Genomic DNA, 17,901 nt, shown 5'->3' with positions numbered 1-17,901 from the left:
GAACTAAAAAGTAGTGAAGTTATATTAAACTTGTATAGATCCTAAGTTAGACCACACTTAGAATACTGTACACAGTTCTATTATAAAAAGGATATAGAGGCATCAGAAAAGGTGCAAAAAAAACATTTACAAGAATTATACCAGAACTGAAAGTTTGTATCTGTCAGAAAAGATTGAACAGGCTGGGGCTGTTTACATTTTCTTTCCTAGAAAAGAGAAGGCCGAGGGGTGACCTGATGGAGGTTTTTAAGATTATAAAAAGTTTTGAAAGCGTAGAGTTTTTCCCACTTGTGGGGGAGACCAAAAGTAGGGGCCATAAATATAAGATACTCATTAATAAATCTAATAGGGAATTCAGGAGAAACTTGTTTACTCAGAGTAATTAGAATGGGGAACTTGCTACCACAAGATGTAGCTGAGGCAAATAGCATTGATGCATTTAAAGGGAAGATAGACAAACACATGAGGGAGAACGGAATAGAAGGTTATGCTGATAGGAGTGAGATGAAGTGGTGGGAGGATGCTTATGTCAAGCATCAACACCGGCATGCATCAGTTGCACCAAATGACCTGTTTCATTGCCTTGCATTCTAAGTAAAACTAGAACAACCCCGGTCCCAACTCGTAAAGAGAGCTCCCAAAAGCTGCTTCTGCCTGATCATTGCTGAAACCTTTCTGCTTATAAATACAGAAATTTCCAGCAAGAACTGGATCCACACTGGACTTGGAAAGCGACAAACCTCTAGGGGAACAACTTTCAAGTTCAGGGAATGACACACAACTTGATGTAACTGCAAAAATCTCCACACCATTCGTGGGTGATCCAGTACTTACAGATCTGCCCATAACTGGGACCATACCTGATGAAGTCAACCGTGAAGAGAGCGATCGGCAGGAAGGGGTCAGTGATGTGTATTAAAAGTCGAAGGCTCGGGCCAGGTGCACAATGATTTTATACATACACAGCGCAATGGAATTTATTTGTACCCTGGATGTGATTTCGGAGGTTTTCTCTTTTGGTGAAGGTTGATTTATTCAAGATGCCTCAATCTACTGCCTCGGGTCATTATGCAGCATTGATATTGCCAACGATAATTAGAGACGGCAGATTGAAAGGCCTAGACATCCAATCATGCCCAGATGTGGGCACTCAGGGGTTGGGGTGCGCACTACACATGCCTGTTGTGCAATTGACTCAGCAGGACGTAATATTTGTCCTGCTTATCATGACTCCTTGTTAACAGTAAAGCCCTCCTTTTTGTTCTATTCAGTCCTTATGAAATTCGCTTTAGTCCTTGAACTGAAATTCAACCCCATCATTTGCATCTAACCCATGGATGCCTATAGTATCCAATTTCACCATAGCTGCATGACTATTTATGACTCCTTTCCCACCCCCACCCTTTGTTCCAATGCTTATGGTTAAATCTAGCTGTACTCTGGCTTTTTGCCCTGGGAGACCTACACCCAAGAGTTAACAATGAAGTAAGGTAGGAAGAATAAGGAGACCACATACTCCTTGGAAAATAAGTGTAAATAGGGTATTGGAGGAAAGGGATCTAGTACAGATACACTAATGACTAAAAGTAACAACACAAGTTAATAAGGCCATTAGAAAAGTAAACAAAGCGCTGGGGTTCATCTAGGGGGATCGAACTGAAAAGTAGAGAAGTTACGTTAAACTCATAGAACCTTGGTTAGACTACACTTAGAACACTGTACACAGTTCTAGTTTCCATATTATAAAAAGAGGCACTGGAGAAGTGGCAAAAATATAATTATAAGAATGATGCCATAACTGAGAGGTTGTATTTATCAGGAAAGGTTGAACAGGCTGGGGCTGTTTCCTTTTTCTTTCCGAGAAAAGAGAAGGCTGAGAGGTGACCTGAGAGAGGTTTTTAAGATTATAAAAGGGTTTGAAAGATTAGACAAAGAGATTTTTCCACTTGTGGGGGAGACCAAAAATAGGAGCCATAAACATAAGATAGTCATTAATAAGTCTAGTAGGGAATTCAGGAGAAACTTCAGGAGCATAAACACCTGCTTGGATCAGTTGGGCTGAATGGCCTGTTTCACTGACTTGCATTCTAAGTAAAACTAGAACAGCCCCGATCCCAATTAATATAAACTCACAAAAGCTGCTTCTGCCTGATCATTACTGAAACCCTTCTGCTTATAAACACAGACATTTCTGGCCGGGACTGAATCCAGACTGGACTTGGAAAGAGACAAACCTCTTGGAGAACAAGTTTCAAAATCAGAGAGTGACACACAACTTGATGTAACTACAGAAATCTCCACACCATTTGTGGGTGATCCAGTACTTACAGAACAGCCCAAAACTGGGGCCACACCTGATGAAGTCAACCATGAAGAGAGCGACCAGCAGGAAGGGGTCAGTGATCCATGTGTGTTAAAAGTTGAAGGCTCGGGACAGGTGTGTAGTGATTTTGTGCATACACAGCACAATGGAGTTTATTTGTACCCTGGATGTGATTTCGCAGTTTTTCCTCTTTTGGTGAAAGTTTGTTTGATTCAGGATGTCTCTAACCAACTGCCTTGGGTCATCAAGCAATTTTGATATCAAAACGATAAGTAGTGACAGCAGATTGAAAGGCCAGGACATCCGATCATGCCTGGAAACGGGCTAACGGGGTGGGGTGCGCACTCCACACGCCTGTTGTAATTGACTCAAGCAGCATGTAATATTTGTGCTGCCTGATCATTATCGTGAGACCTTGTTAAAAGTTACATCCCTCCTTTTTGTCCTATTCAGTCCTTTCGGAATTCCTTTTGGCCCTTGGACTGAAATTGTGCCCCATCATTTGCATCTAACCCATGAATGCCTATAGTATCTAATGTCTCCACAGCTTCATGACATTTTATTTCAAATGCTTCTTTAACTCATTATTTATGACCCCTTCTCTCTCCTCTCCCCCCACTTTGGTCCACTGCTTATGGTTAAATGTAGCTGTGCTGTGACCTCTTGCCCTCGACGACCAACACTCGAGTCAACTAGGACTGCCAAAATTAGTACCAAGTCCTCTCAAAAGCTGCTTCTGCTTTATCATTACTTAAAATCATCCTGCTCATATATACAGAAATCTCTGTCAGGAACCGATTGCAGACTGGACTTGGAAAGAGACAAACCTCTACAGGAACAAATTAGAAGTGCAGAAAGTTACCTACAACTTGAAGTAACTGCGTAAGAATCCACACCAAGCTCAACTTCTATCACACAGAGCCTAAGACTCCGGTTACACCCTGCGTAAACAGTAGTCTATTTAATGATAAAGGCCTAGAAATTCGTGGCCGCCACAAAAGCTGCCAGTGCCATCGCGGCCAGTGCTGGCAGAACCAAAAAATTGGCACTGGGAACCAATTATCATTAGTCCAGCACTTAACTCACCATGGAACACCTCGTGCTGGTCCTAGCAGGAGGCTCCAATGTGGCGTGGCTGAAGCAGCGTTGTTGCTCGAACAGCCTTCTGAAAGCAAGGCATTGATTTCAGAAATCATTTTGGGATTCTTTAAAATGGTAATGCATTGTCGTTTTCTTAAAAGGGAAATGCCTTCTGAAAAGAAAAATGTAAAACTATGCAGTTTTTAGTCCTTACAGCTCAAATGCCTTCTGAAAAAAATTAACATTAAAAAGAATTCCCAAATAGGAATCTTCAGCTCTTAAAGCTGAATTCCCTTCCGCACTGAAAAATAAAGTGGCAAAAGTGCTTCAGCACTAATACAAATGGCTCATCAAGTCAGGGAAGGGAAGGGGCACCCCAGCACTCCAGCTTTATGCAGAAGGTCAACACTGCAAGAGAGATCCTCCACCCACAAGGTTCAGGAGGCCCTCCAGAAAGAATGATGTGGGACATCACCGAGACCGTCACTGCCAGCAGTGTTGCCTGCATGGCCTGGCTCCAGTGCCCAAAGAAGCTTCATGACCTGACCAGTGGTCAAGCTCGGTGAATGCATCTTCAAAAGCCATCCCCTACCAACTGCATCACTAGCCTCACACACTTCAATACATGACTCCACCCCCCACACTCTACCAAGAATCCATACCAATCACAAGGCACACCTCCCATTCCTAGCTTCACCTCACCCCCTTGGAGGAGACAGTACAGGCCATTCTTGGCAGTGGCATGGCTGAGCCTTTGGCCAGTGGCGGTGGAGAAAGGATACAAGATGCTGGTATCCTCATACATTATCCTCCTTCTCACATGCACCTCTTGCTTTCCCGCCTCCCCTCACCACAACTCCACCCTTGTACCTTCCACATTTCACACCCAAGAAATGCAGCCTGCCCAGCCAGTGGTTGACCAAGAGGGAGAGGAGACAGAGATGCACTTCCTCACAGCTTGTGGAAAATATCAGGGCATAAGGGGGAATTTTTACCCAAAATTCACAAAAATATGCCCCGAATTCAAAAATTTGAACGACGACCAAAAACTCCCATACCTATTAGGGAAAGAGAGAAATTGTGTAACCTTAGCGGCACACTATGTTACAGCTTGCCATAAACAGAGGGACAACCATTAAATCGAAGAATAGAGTATATACAAATTATATGAATATATGTTTATACACTCAAGGATATATCGGTTTATACACTGTATGGATAGATCTGCATTTGTGTTCAACCATAAATGTTTTTTCGATGCTTTGGCAACATAAGATGTACCTTGTCATGCCAATAAAGCGATTTGAATTGAATTGAAATTGAGTGAAGAAGAAACACCATCACTCGATTTCACACTCCCAGCCACCAGCTCTTCAATGTCGACCAGTAAGGCCATTTGCAGAGTCCCCCACTGAAAGTCAGCAGCCCTTCACCAGCTATGCTGCAGCCACTGGGGTAGCACTGATTGACATCAGTAGGATAGACAAAGACACACACAAGACAGTCACTAAGGGAATACAAGAGTGATGAGTTGATTTCTTGATGTCATATTGGATGGATAGATGTATAAAGTTGGATTGGAAAGTTTACTTTGTGGTGGCTTTTATTTCAGCATTGTGGCCAAGAGGATGCTGTGATGGTCAGTAACAGAGGGAAGGTAGGGTGTGGGGCTAATGTTGAAAAGGGAATTGGGGGTGTGGTCACTGGTACCGCAGGCGGATGATTCCATCCTGCATATCCCAGCCAGAAAGGGGCTGTCTGCTTCCTCTTCTGCGTCTTCCTCTTCCCTCTGCGAGCGGATGCTGGAAATCTGAAATAAAAGCATAAAATGCTGGAAATACTCAGGTCAGGCAGCATCTCGACGTGAACTGTTTCTCTCTCCACGGATGTTGCCTGACCTACTCTAGCATTTTCTGTCTTTTCAGAGGCCTTCTTTTACCATTCATGGCTTTGCAAGCATCCAGCAGCACTCCCTGCACACTTTAAAAAAAAACTATTACACCAAGTCACTACTTCAATAAAATAAAAAAAATCCAGTCTAAAAGGTTTAAATGCAAACTTAGCTGAAAGGTCCCTTTAAGAGGTGCTGACAGAGCATCTGTCAGTCTGCTGAACGTTGGGTTTTCATGGCAAGCTTAGGACCCAACGCTGAACTCAGCGCTACGGTCAAAGTTTGCTGAGGTGACGTTAGGTCGACATTAATTTACATTTCCAGGGCCAGTGCTGCTCAGCAGCACTAAAACCCTCACTAAAATGGGGGCCATGGAGTCCCACGCCAGAGTAGGGGCTGCCATTTTTCAATAGGATCGCAGCAAAAACTTATGGCTGTAATGGCCCAATTTCTGGGCCAAAGAGTCCAAATCGGCCTGTGAGCTGAAGCAGCCCGTGCAGCTAGACAAAAGTGATCTTATAATTGTCACAGTACTCTGAAGTAGTGTGGGAAAGATGTGAATTTGCAGAGAACTCCATTAGATATTTTGTGACTCAATCATGGGTATATTTTCCCCTAAAATGCAAATTAGTTAAATTTAGTTCAAATAATAGAGGAAGGAATGAGATAGAAGTGCATTAAGCATCTGTATGGAAACATCGGCAACAGGAATTCCCAAGCTACAGTATCTTGATGCATTTCAGGATTACATGCAATAAACTGAGCTTCTGCCTTTATTTCTATCTTCAGTGCAGTGTACAATTTTTTCCAGGCAGTTTCAACTCTCTTTCATGTCTACTTAAACTCCTCAGAGTTTCAGTCATACTGTCTAGTTCAGATTGCATTTAGAACAGAGATGAGGAGAAATGTCTTCACTCACAGGGTGGGTTGTGAATCATTGAAATTCTCTAACCTATGAATTCTCAGTCGATGAGTATATTCAAGACCGAGATCGATAGATTTTTGGGTACTAAGGGAATCAAGGGATATAGGGATAGGGTGGGAAAATGGAGTTGATGTAGAAGATCAGCCACGATCTTATTGAATGATGGAGCAGGCTCAAGGGGCTTACGCCCTACTCCTACCCCTATTTCTTGTCAATCCACAGTGCATCTGCATTATTGTGTGACTGATTTCTGCATTTGCATTTCTATTGCTTGCTTCTGATACCTGCTTCCATTGCACGTGTGCTGTAGCTGTTACCGTTCTGGACTGGGCACTGAGTTTGTTCTCTTGTAGCACATTGGAGATCATTTGTGCTAGGTAAAGGGATATGACAAGAAAAGAAAATCAGCCAGGATAACCGTTGCTACAATTTGTCTCAGCAGCCTGGCTTGGTGCTGGGAGAAGAATGAAACAGGGATTTTGTTTCTGACCCCAGTGAACCCTACTGGAAAGTGAACAGAATCCAGCTGAGTGTGATGCCCTCCTATGCTACATCACCCTTTTTGGCTCATACGTGAAGAATAGCAACATGTCAAAGTACTGAAGGGCAACTAATGCCCACAAATCTGTACCCCAGCAACAAGTCAGCTCCTTCAGGAGAGGGGGTAAATGGAATTTTAAAAATCATTTATTGTTTCCGAAAAGAAACAGACTTACATTTTTTAGTAAACGAGGCCCAAATTGGACAAAGTAAGAAGGAAATCTTTAGGAAAGGAAGCAAGCTAGCTCAGTGAGTATTGAGAACTAAAGCATTTTAGGAAAAAAAGTAAACCTTATACTGTACATTCATAACTTGACTCATGCCAAGGTAACATGGTAAAAAAAGAGCCAACAGGAGCAGGACAGTGATCAAAAGCTAAAACTGCCAGAAAGATGTCTGGTTCTGCAGTCCATCAAATCAGTTCTCAAGTAATTATCCCAGCTGCAGACTTTGTTGGTGAAGACAGTAAGGATCTTATGATTTCCTTAGCCTTGCGTGAAATAGAAGAAAAGGAAGCTAAAGAGCAAGCTAAGAGCTCGACACCAGAGACCAGGTCAGTAGACTTATTGGCACACTTGGTACAGAGAAGAGTTGAGTTTTCAGAGGCCTGGATTCTGAGAAAATTTAAATGACTGCCCTTCCGGTCTTTAAACATAGATGACCTCACAGGCACAAAATGAGTGTAGTGCTTCAAAGCACTATCAGTTTGGAATGCAACCTTTTGGACACCCCCAAAATCTAGTGGGTGAAGGCGCTGCCTGTTGTAGCACTAAGGCGCACAAAGTAGAAAGTACCAGGCTTGATTCCCCATCCTAGATCAGTTAGCTGATCTCATTCAGAACAGCAGTTAGAAGTGCTACAACTGACCTCTGGGCTAAGAGGTCATTACCATTCCTTTGGTTAGAGGGAACGGTAGCATAGTGGTAATGTTACTGGACTAATAACTTGAGGACAAGAGTTCACATCCCACCATGGCAGCTGGGGAATTTAAATTCAGTTAAATAAATCTGGAATAAGCTAGGATCAGTAATGGTGACTATGTAACTACCAGATTATCATTAAAAACCCATCTGGTTCACAAATGTCCTTTAGGGAAGGAAATCTGCTCTTTTCCTGGTCTGGCCTATGTGACTCCAGACCCACAGAAATGTGGTTGACTCTTAACTGTCCTAGCAAGCCACTCAAGGGCAATTAGGGATGGGCAATAAATGTTGGCCTTGCCAGTGATGCCCACATCCCGTGAATGAATAAAGAAATTCCGCAAGTTTGTGCTGAAGTCACAGTTGCTAACTTTACTTCAGAATTCCTCTAAATTATTGAAGCTTGAATGTGACTTTCCCTTTTGTTGCTAATGTTTAAGTGCCTGACAGTTGACGACTTCATCGTAACTGTAGTGTTCAATTTCTAATGGTTAGTTTGATTTTCAGGTTAGAGAGAAGACACTGCTCGAATCGGGTACAGATCCACATCTATCAGAAGCTCAAGAGTCCGGGAAAGCATCAGAGCTCACCCCTCAAACAACCTCTGTAGTGACCAAGGTTCTTCATCAAGATCACCAGCAGGAAGATGTTTTTACAACTATGATTGCCTCGGCAATGAAAGAATTGGAAATGGAAGAAACCTTTTCAATACAGGTACAGGAGACAAGGAGAAAAAGATGAGCTTGCAGAGAGCTTCAGCAGCACCAAGTGTGAAATAGTTCAGGCGTAAACATTTTTCATCCTCACTGTGCATTATGGCTTCTAAAAAAGGTGTCCTTTGTCATGATACCATGACTTGACAGGGCACAGGTTCAAACACTTGTGTGATTTATACACAGGGAGTTGATGATCTTGATTGTACTATACTGAAGCAGTGAGCAGAGGCTTGCTTTTTACTCAAGGTTTTTCCATTCTTCCTTTGATTGTGTGCAGTGTCATGTAAATCAGGGGTGTCCAGGCTTTTTTGTCCTCGTGGACCACATATGTGCATATCAAAGTCTGGTAAGGCCATGTGTGAAGTTTAAATCCATCTCAAGCTGAGGATACCAACAGATCCAAGTGTTGTGATTTAGAATTCATCCACCAATGAGGCAGCAGCTTTGTCCAAACCTCCAAGCCCACAAAATTCCAACAAGACAAGCCAGCAAATAATAACTGCAAATGGGACCGAGTTGGCTGGGCTTCAAGGGCCAGGTTGCCAGCCCTCAGTAGCGCAGGTTGAACACCTCTATTCTAAATTGTAATCCCGAGCAGCCTATTATGATATGAGCCAAAGTTTTGAACGTTCTTCCTTCCTCCCAGTATTAATTGTTCCTTCCTTCATGGGCCACAGATTTTTAGTTGAACACTAGCCAGACAGACACATCCTATTTTAAGTGCCATTCTCAACAGTCAATTCTTGCACTTAGACATGCTACCATTGAATTTAAATTCTAATCACTAGTGGTCAAGGACCAAAATAAACAAAGGAAGGAAATAAAACAGTAACATTTTGATTCTTTTTTTGCTGATCCCTTCCAATAAACTTAGTTCAGATAGTTTAGCTATTTTCAACAACCTGTAAACATTGCACAATTACAGAAATATCCAGGCAACAAATACATTTGTCACATACTGTATTAGCATTGCTTACTCTAGAGGTAAAATATCAAAAAGGGAAATTAAGAGTTATTCCTTTTTTTTTTAAAAACAGAAACGTCGTTCAACAACTACTGACAGATGTAGAAAAGCTATTTTATTTCCAGAAGTAGTGGTGACAGACCGAAAGCGAGGCATCCTTGGCTTCAAAATGCATAATTATGTATTAGAACAAGATAGAGCAGTTGTTACAAAACAGCCCAAAGCGAAGGCAGGATCCACAAAGGAGGAGTCCCAGGCACGGACTACGTGCAGATATATGCGAAAGCCTTCTGTGGGGAGGCTGGATTCCAAGAGCATTCTAAATGCACTCCGTACAGGTAATGCATTCAGTGTACAGAATGTTGATCCAGCACAAGTGGCTAGTGCAGCACCCAACGAGCAAGATATTCAGCAAAGTGAGTGCGTCGAAGAAGTGGTACCCCAGGACACAGCATGCTGTCAATGGATCCCTCCAAAAATTTAACACCCCAAGATAGCTCAATATAGTCACCGCAATACAACACTGCTGCAAGGGTGCCATTTCTGCTGAAAGGGTGGGGATGAAGTACTTCTTAATTTCTCTACATTGTCATGTTCCAAGATAATGTAGTGCCTTGTTTCAAGTATTTTTTGTTTGTCCTTAATAAATCTACCAAAGTTAGGGACAATTGTAGCTTGAATCTTGAATGTGAAATAGATTTGCAACACAAGACTTCAGCTAGCTAGCTGTAGATTTCTCCTGAGCTCTACACTGCACCTGACAGAATACTTTACCTACCTTTTAATTGTCTAGTATATACCTAAGTGACAGTAAAATTATGTTCACTCAACCACACACCCACCTACTTCAGTTACCAATTGCTTTGCTTGGCAACCAGCTTCCCATCAGAGTGCATGGTTTGGCTAGGCCAGTGGAGTCAAAAACTCTTGGAATCATTTGAGACTGTAGGCTTCTCTGGAAGGATAGGCTGAATGGCTTCCCTCATCTGTACATCTGTGTGTAGAATTGGAATGCGCCTGATAAATAACCATTATATCAGTAGTAACCAAAGTACTATAGTATTAAGAGGGCAGCTTACTGCCTCCACTCTCAGACTAGCAAATGCCAAAATGTGTCAACTGTGGCTCAGTTAGAACTCCCAGCTTTGAGTCAGAAAGTCATATGTTCAAGTGCCAGTCCATAGAATTAAGTTAAGCACAAAAATCTCAGTCGACACTCCAGTGCAGTACTGAGAGAACTATGCACTGTCCGAGGTGTCATCTTTCAGATGCAACGTTATACGGAGGCCTCGTCTGCTCTCTCAGATGGATGTAAAAGATCACGTGGCACTAATCGAAGAGCAAGGGCAGTTCTGACGAAGGGTCATCAACCTGAAACATTAACTCTGTTTCTCTCTCTCTATAGATGCTGCCTGACCTGCTGAGTATTTCCAGCATTTTCTGTTTTTATTTCAGAGTTCTCCTAGGGTCCCGGCCAATACTTATGCCTCAACCAACATCACTAACACAGTACGATAGCAAAATACTGCAGATGTTGGAAATCCGAAATAACAACAGAAAATGCTGGAAAAACTCAGCAAGTCAGGCAACATCCGTGGAGAGAAATTTGAGTTGACGTTTCGGGTTTGACCCTTCTTCAAAACTGGAGAGAAAAGGAACTAGATCGAAGGCAGGGCTGCGATCGGACAAAAGAATAAAAGAACCAAAAGAAGTAAAAGAGATTAGAAGCTAGACGAGATGGTAATAGGCTGTGATTAGGTGTAAAGTGTACTGGCAGGGCAAAAGATAGCTGCCAGGTGTGAGAGAGAAACAAAAGGAAAGGGGGGGGGGGGGGGAAAGGAAAGGAGTGGAAAAATATAAGTGAAAATGAAATAGGGGCCGAGGTTATGATCTGAAATTGTTGAACTCGATATTGAGACCGGAAGGCTGCAGACTGCCTAATCGGAAGATGAGGCCTCCGTTCAGTCCGTAAGGGTGACCCCGAGCTTCCGGTCGCCTGTCATTTCAATTCACCGCTCCATTCCCACTCGGACCTCACCGTCCTTGGCCTCTTGTACTGTTCCACGGAAGCTCAACGTAAACTCGAGGAACAGCACCTCATCTTCCGATTAGGCAGTCTGCAGCCTTCCGGTCTCAATATCGAGTTCAACAATTTCAGATCATAACCTCGGCCCCTATTTCATTTTCACTTATATTTTTCCACTCCTTTCCTTTCCCCCCCCCCCCTTTCCTTTTGTTTCTCTCTCACACCTGGCAGCTATCTTTTGCCCTGCCAGTACACTTTACACCTAATCACAGCCTATTACCATCTCGTCTAGCTTCTAATCTCTTTTACTTCTTTTGGTTCTTTTATTCTTTTGTCCGATCGCAGCCCTGCCTTCGATCTAGTTCCTTTTCTCTCCAGTTTTGAAGAAGGGTCAAACCCGAAACGTCAACTCAAATTTCTCTCCACGGATGTTGCCTGACTTGCTGAGTTTTTCCAGCATTTTCTGTTGTTATCACTAACACAGATTTGGTCATTATCACATTGCTGTTTGTGGGAGCTTGCTGTGTGCAAATTGGCTGCCACATTTCAATACTTCAAAAGTACTTCATTGATTGTAAAGTGCTTTGGGACAGCCCGAGGTAGTGAAAGGCACTATATAAATACAAGTCTTTCTTTCATCATGGAATAATAGCTGGATCTACTTATTGAAAATATTGTAACATTGACCGATCATTCATTCCAGATAATTCTCTGCTTAAAAGCCATACAAAGAACTTTCAAAGATTGTGCAGTCAAAACCATATTAGATCACATCTATAGAATACAGTAAAAATATCAATGTTACCTCATCACTTCTGGGGAAAAAAAATTATCATGACACCACAAACACACTCATTTTCAACCATTTTCTTCAAACCATCTATACCGATCTTTTTTGGGAATGGCACAAAAGGGGTAGAAGGAAAATATTACAAGTGGCTCCTTTCTCTCTCCCTAAACAAACAAAAAGTGTGATTGAAGTGAGGATGTTTTTTAAACGTTAGATCTTAAGCACTTTGCAACAAACACAGCCTGCTTACAGGCCTCAATTATTCACAGCTACACATGGGTTTAGCAACACATGCCACAATTTGTTTTATTGAGTTTTATACAATAAGTTATACATTGTGCTTATAGTTATACATTTGTATAAAAAAAAGAGTGGTTTATAGCAAGGTACAACACCTCGATCTTGCAAGTGTTGATGCTACAAGTTTCCTTATTAAACTCATCTTCCAACAAGGATTCCCGCTATATCACAGAAAATTTTTAGGTTGTTTTGTTGTGCAGACTAAAATGAGGAAGAGTGAGATTTTCTTTTTCAACTTGGCAGTTTTGAAATATTTAAAAAAAACTACGATTCTGTTAAAGTATCTCCAACAGGGGTCCATAGGGCATGAAGCTAACAATTTGAAGTATGTGGCCTTGTGAAATGCTAATCATTCCAGTCATTAGGCCTTCATTATTGAGCATCAGTATTAAATATAAATCCCTTCAGGCACCAGTGAAGGATTCTTCCCTTCATCTACACCTTTGTGGTGTGCAAATAAATTTAAGTATATTAATGTGCAAGATTTTCAAGATGGCAGTCAGATTGCGCTAACATGAAAATTGTCTCACAAAGTAATAAAACATTTAAGTGTTCTGAGTGCTTAGACTAGTTCAGATTTTTTTTAAAGTCGCATTTTTTTCTTCATTCACATTTAACACCAGGTATGTGACATAAGAGATTATATTCAGTGGTAAAATGTAGAATTTTTTCTACACAAACATCTGTGACACCCAATTTATTCAGTCCCTCATGTGCATAAGTTCCATGTTTCACAAGTTATCATCCAGTACTCTTATTTATTGGAAGCCTGTTATGAAAGTTTTTGCAACCTCATCACAAATGATTAGTAATCACAGTAGTGTTGTATCTTAAAGCAGTTCCAATGCCTTTAGTGTTTCATTGATAACAAATATTTAAGTATATTCTACCGAACAATTAGGTTGTTTACTTATGTTCTGGCAAGGGGATTGAAGGTTATAGTATATATTACCACATTGACTACACTTCAAAAGCAAGGCTGTTGAGTACTTCAGGGTGCCCGGAGGTTGTGAAAGATGCTATATAGGGATGCAAGTTCTTTTGTCATAGATCTGTTTGATTTGCATGGAGCTAGGGATGTAAATATCTTAGGAGGTGTCCATCAGTGAGGTGATCCTGCCTGGACTGTGGAAGGAGCAGGATTGATGGGCTGAAGAGTTTTTTTTCATTTCAAGATTTCTTACGTAATCCTAATTATTATAAAGAGAGACGGTGTCTCATGATCACCTTTAGTTGTCTCATTTTCTACTAGTTAGAAGCAACCCAAGAGCAGACATTTTGTGTAGAACCTCCCTTCCTGTGACAGCATGGCTTGTCCACTTTCCATCACAAATTGTAAATTTACCCATAATCTATTGATCCTATTCACAACTTCGCTGGGGTGGATTTTGATGAAGGGGAAGTTCCACACAAAGTATCCGCTCTCAGGCAGCCCCGAACTATAATTCTGACACATGAAATGGCAAAACAAAAGCATGTATACAGGTAGGCTCTTTCCCAACATTTGGAATTATGGCTAGTTTAGCAGAATATATCTTTTTAAAGAAAATAAATTAACTGGTTGATTGACATTTTTAGTTGGGGTATGAAACAGATTGCACAATGGGGAAACACTTGAGCACCCATTTTATTGCATGCAAGGGAAAATGTTCATGGCTTACTTGTGGATGCAGTCTTCCTGGGTTGTGGAACAAAGGGAGCAGCTAACAGGTACCCAGTGCTTTCCTCTATAAAAATTGGTATTGGCCCATCCAAAGGCTCAATCGGGATTCTGTAGGAAATCTCAAAACTTGTTGCAAGACCATTAACTAGATAACATTTAAAAAACCAAATGCCAACTATTCCTCCATATATACATAGAATTGTAACCCCGGCCCCAAACATCCCTCATGGTCAGGGTAAGTGTCTAGATGTGGAGTGAACATGCTAGCCAAAGGTTCAGATTTTGATCACATCCCCACTTGCAGCAAGACAGATCCTTAATTTACACCACATAATATACCTATCACATCAAATAACTCCAAAAATAATTTTTTTGGGGCCCTTAAGACGTAAAATAAAATCTACTTTGTTACAAGGCAATGGCTGATTTCTCTTTCTTCCAAAATCCTGACAAGTATGCATAAGGCACACCTTTCAATAAATTGATCAGTATTGTACAGAACTGAAATGAAGAACTATTGAGGGGAAGAATCAGAAATAATGGGGGGCGGGGGTGGGAAGGAAGATTTCTCCAGAGGATGAGGTTCACTCTCCATTGCTTCTCCTGCAGGCCTGCTATAGAGTCAATGGCAGAGGCCTGGGTGAAGTTGAGCTGGCCAGTTGCTCCATCAGGTGTTGCGTGGCAGAGAAGTAGTAAATAAAACAGCTGAAAATAACTTTTCGCAACATAAAGTGAATGACCAGAGGAGTGCAACTGTTTGGGGAAGTGGGGCAAAAGAGAAAGATTTTTAGTACAAAAAAAGGTTCTACGATCAAAGAATTTAAACACAGAGCCTCTCCAGTTTGTCATAAATACTTCAGTGAATAATTTATTTGTCCAGCTGTTATATTACCTTAGGCTTACAGGCCAAATCATGTTCAGTCACATCCTGCATAGTGTCCTCAACACATTAACATTGTGAAACAGCTTTGTACTACAATTGTGGATTCGTATCCCCAATATGGTGAGGTTGAACCAAGGCATAAAGAACATAATGCAATTATATCCACTGTACAGCAATGTGACCAAACGTATTATTCACACCTTTGTATGAGAGAAGTAATTACCTGCAATGTTGAGCACTCTTTACCGGACAAAAAAGAATAGGACTACATTTGAGACCAACAAAATTTGTTTAGGAACAATCCCTTTGTTCAAAAGCTCCAATATTAACCTCAAAATAAGACAAAAAGGTATAAATACGTTCTGACAGCCCTCCAGAGAACATTAAGAATTTAAAGGGGATATTTCGCTGCATAGCAGACCCCAATTTCACTGGGAGAAAAAAATTGTTTGATGGGTTATATACAAGCAATATACCATAGGTGAACCCAACTGCATAACTGTAAAGGAAATTATCGGACTGTTTGTAGGTGGCACGGTTTAGTTATATATAAATCCAAATGATCAGGAACTGTGTATAGTGTTTGTTCTGCAAGTTCTTTTGCTAAAATATAAAAACCATGAACAGTAGTTCCTGCGCCTGACAGCTACAAAAAATGATGGTACCTTACTGGAGTTACAACACAGAGGCGCTCAGGCAATAACCACCCTATCAAATCACTATCATTTTAAACACCTCGATTAGTTTCAGCCCTCAACCGTTCAAACTCGAGGGAATACAAACCAAGTTTTTGCAACCTATCCTCATAATTTAAACCTCATTAGCCCTGGTATCATTCCGGTGAATCTGCACTGCACCCTTTCCAAAGCCAATATATCCTTCCCGAGGTGCCCACGTGCCAAAAACTGAGCAGTACACCAGATGAGGTCTCAAGGCTCTGTGCAACTGAAGCCTCACTTTTAAATTCCAGCCCCCTTGAGATAAAGGCTATTAGCTTTTTAAATTATTATTTCTACCTTTGAACTAGCTTTTAGTGATTTGTGTACATGGACCCCTAAATCCCTTTCTTCTTCGACATCTCCTAATCGCTCATTAAGAAAATATTCTGACTTGTCTTTCTCTGATCCAATGTGGATGATCTCACACTTCTCCATATTGAACTCAATCTGCCAGATTTGCCCAGTCTGTTATGGCTATTTGTAATTTCCTGTTTCCATCTACACAAGTTATTAAGCCTCCTATCAGATTTCACATCAGTATTTTCTCCAGGTCCTACAAGCAAACTCTTCTTACCCCCACCCAAACAATCTAATTATTACCACTAATAATCAGCTGCAGGCTGAAGTACTTACACAGTAAGAAATTCAAACAAAATACGCTATTCATAAAGACGTGATCTGCTGAAAACAGCAGTTAGTGTTATTACCTGAAGAAACTGCATTTATTTACAGTTTGTGTGTTAAAAGGGAGGTTCCACACTGAACAGCCAAAGTAAAGTTCTGGGACCAGTTGAAACTCTCATACTTTCACAATACATCCCATAATAGCGTTGAAGGCACAGTGGTACACTTTTGGTAAATGATGAAACAAAATAAAGGTAAAATACAGTGTAAACACAGTGCATACACATTTAGAGTTTGGGTCCCATTTTAAACAATGGAAACAGATGGCACCAAAACTTTGTACTTGCTGGTCTTGTGGGAGTTTTGAGGATATAACAGCCCCATCATTTCAAACAGAAGAGAGTTAAACTTTGAGTTTTGTTTTTCATTAAAATGGCAGATATTCCTTCACTTGGTACTTCCCGACCTAGAGGGTGGGCAGGTTAACTGTTCCCCAAGCACTGCAATTGGATGAGAACGTCTCAGGGTAACTTGCCTGTCAATTCCTCTCCTCTCTCCATTTCTATTTGGACCAGCAGACCACTGCTCAGTGCTTTGCCCACACCCCAGCCCGATATCATGCCATGGCAAAATTAGGAACACACCGCAGGGGAAACTGCAGGTTCAAATCTGTTTAATCTTCTAGGACACACAGAGCTCACTAGTGCCCCAACACACCACCGCAATGGTGTGTTATGATACACCAAGCCTTAACTTTAATGTTAAAGATCAGCCATGATCTCATTAAATGGCGGAGCAGGCTCGAGGGGCCGAATGGCCTATTCCTGCTCCTATCTTCTATGTTTCTATGTTGCACCTGTATGTAAAGAAAATACAAAGATATGTTCAAAAATATATTTATGTGCTTGTGCATGCAGCCAGTTTGAGTGCCTTGGGCAACTGCAGATGCTAATGTTCCAAATTACCTTTCAAGGCAATAATGTAATACTGAAGTACAAAATGCACCACGTATAATGGTAAATAAATTTCCAATCTGGCTGCAGGATCAATTTGGATTAAGCTGTGTAAATGTCTGATCTAGGTTTACAGCAGAGAAGTAGTCCTGCAACCCCATCTACAATATGTTCAGCACAAAAGGTAATGGTGACGAATTCCCAATTTTAGCAGTTCATTTTCCTTGCCTTCAGTCACCTTAATGGGCAACTGATATAAGTTGTCTCCAATTCAAACTCATTTTGTTTGGGTTTTTTTTTAAAAATAAGAAAAGCTGGGTAAAGCAAGAATAGTTAAAATTCCCAGTCACCACCTAGCTCCTGTAAAGGATTGATTGGGCCATCTCCATGCGACTGCGAGGTCCCTGCTGTGGCCTGAGAACCAGAGAGTGGCACCGCTGGTCGAAGCAGATTTATCAGCGTCTCCCTAGTCTGTTTTTTCACCTGCAGAAAAGAAAAAAAAATGAAAACCAGTCTCAGCAAGGTAGTCTGCAAAGGCTAGGGCTTCCAAAATGACTCAAGCCAATCTCCAGTGCAAGAGCATA

The 17,901-nt window shown here is 41.4% G+C and overlaps 2 protein-coding genes across 6 annotated transcripts in view; one reads left to right on the top strand and one right to left on the bottom strand.

The window, feature by feature from the left end:
* LOC147120008 (uncharacterized) overlaps window positions 1-10,032 on the top strand; it is a 143,488-nt gene extending 133,456 nt beyond the window's left edge. For 2 of the 3 annotated variants that reach the window (XM_085985498.1, XM_085985496.1), the window contains exons 11-14: window positions 692-901; window positions 2,186-2,437; window positions 8,187-8,393; window positions 9,433-10,032. In XM_085985498.1, coding sequence (XP_085841624.1) covers window positions 692-901; window positions 2,186-2,437; window positions 8,187-8,393; window positions 9,433-9,843 — 1,080 coding nt within the window. In that variant the 3' untranslated portion in view covers window positions 9,844-10,032. The remainder of the gene's footprint in view (window positions 1-691; window positions 902-2,185; window positions 2,438-8,186; window positions 8,394-9,432) is intronic. The other variant, XM_085985497.1, reaches the window with a different exon arrangement.
* A 2,423-nt stretch (window positions 10,033-12,455) lies between these two features.
* LOC147120007 (STE20-related kinase adapter protein beta-like) overlaps window positions 12,456-17,901 on the bottom strand; it is a 28,491-nt gene continuing 23,045 nt past the window's right edge. For all 3 annotated transcript variants that reach the window (XM_085985502.1, XM_085985500.1, XM_085985499.1), the window contains one exon: window positions 12,456-17,800. In XM_085985502.1, the coding sequence (XP_085841628.1) occupies window positions 17,651-17,800 (150 nt within the window). In that variant the 3' untranslated portion in view covers window positions 12,456-17,650. The remainder of the gene's footprint in view (window positions 17,801-17,901) is intronic.

This window comes from Somniosus microcephalus, chromosome 4 (genome assembly GCF_052327205.1).
Source record: "Somniosus microcephalus isolate GS21.2 chromosome 4, FLI_Smic_1.0, whole genome shotgun sequence".
Lineage (NCBI taxonomy): Eukaryota > Metazoa > Chordata > Chondrichthyes > Squaliformes > Somniosidae > Somniosus > Somniosus microcephalus.
Note: the sequence above shows the minus strand (reverse complement) of the source record. Positions and strands in the feature narration are given on the sequence as shown.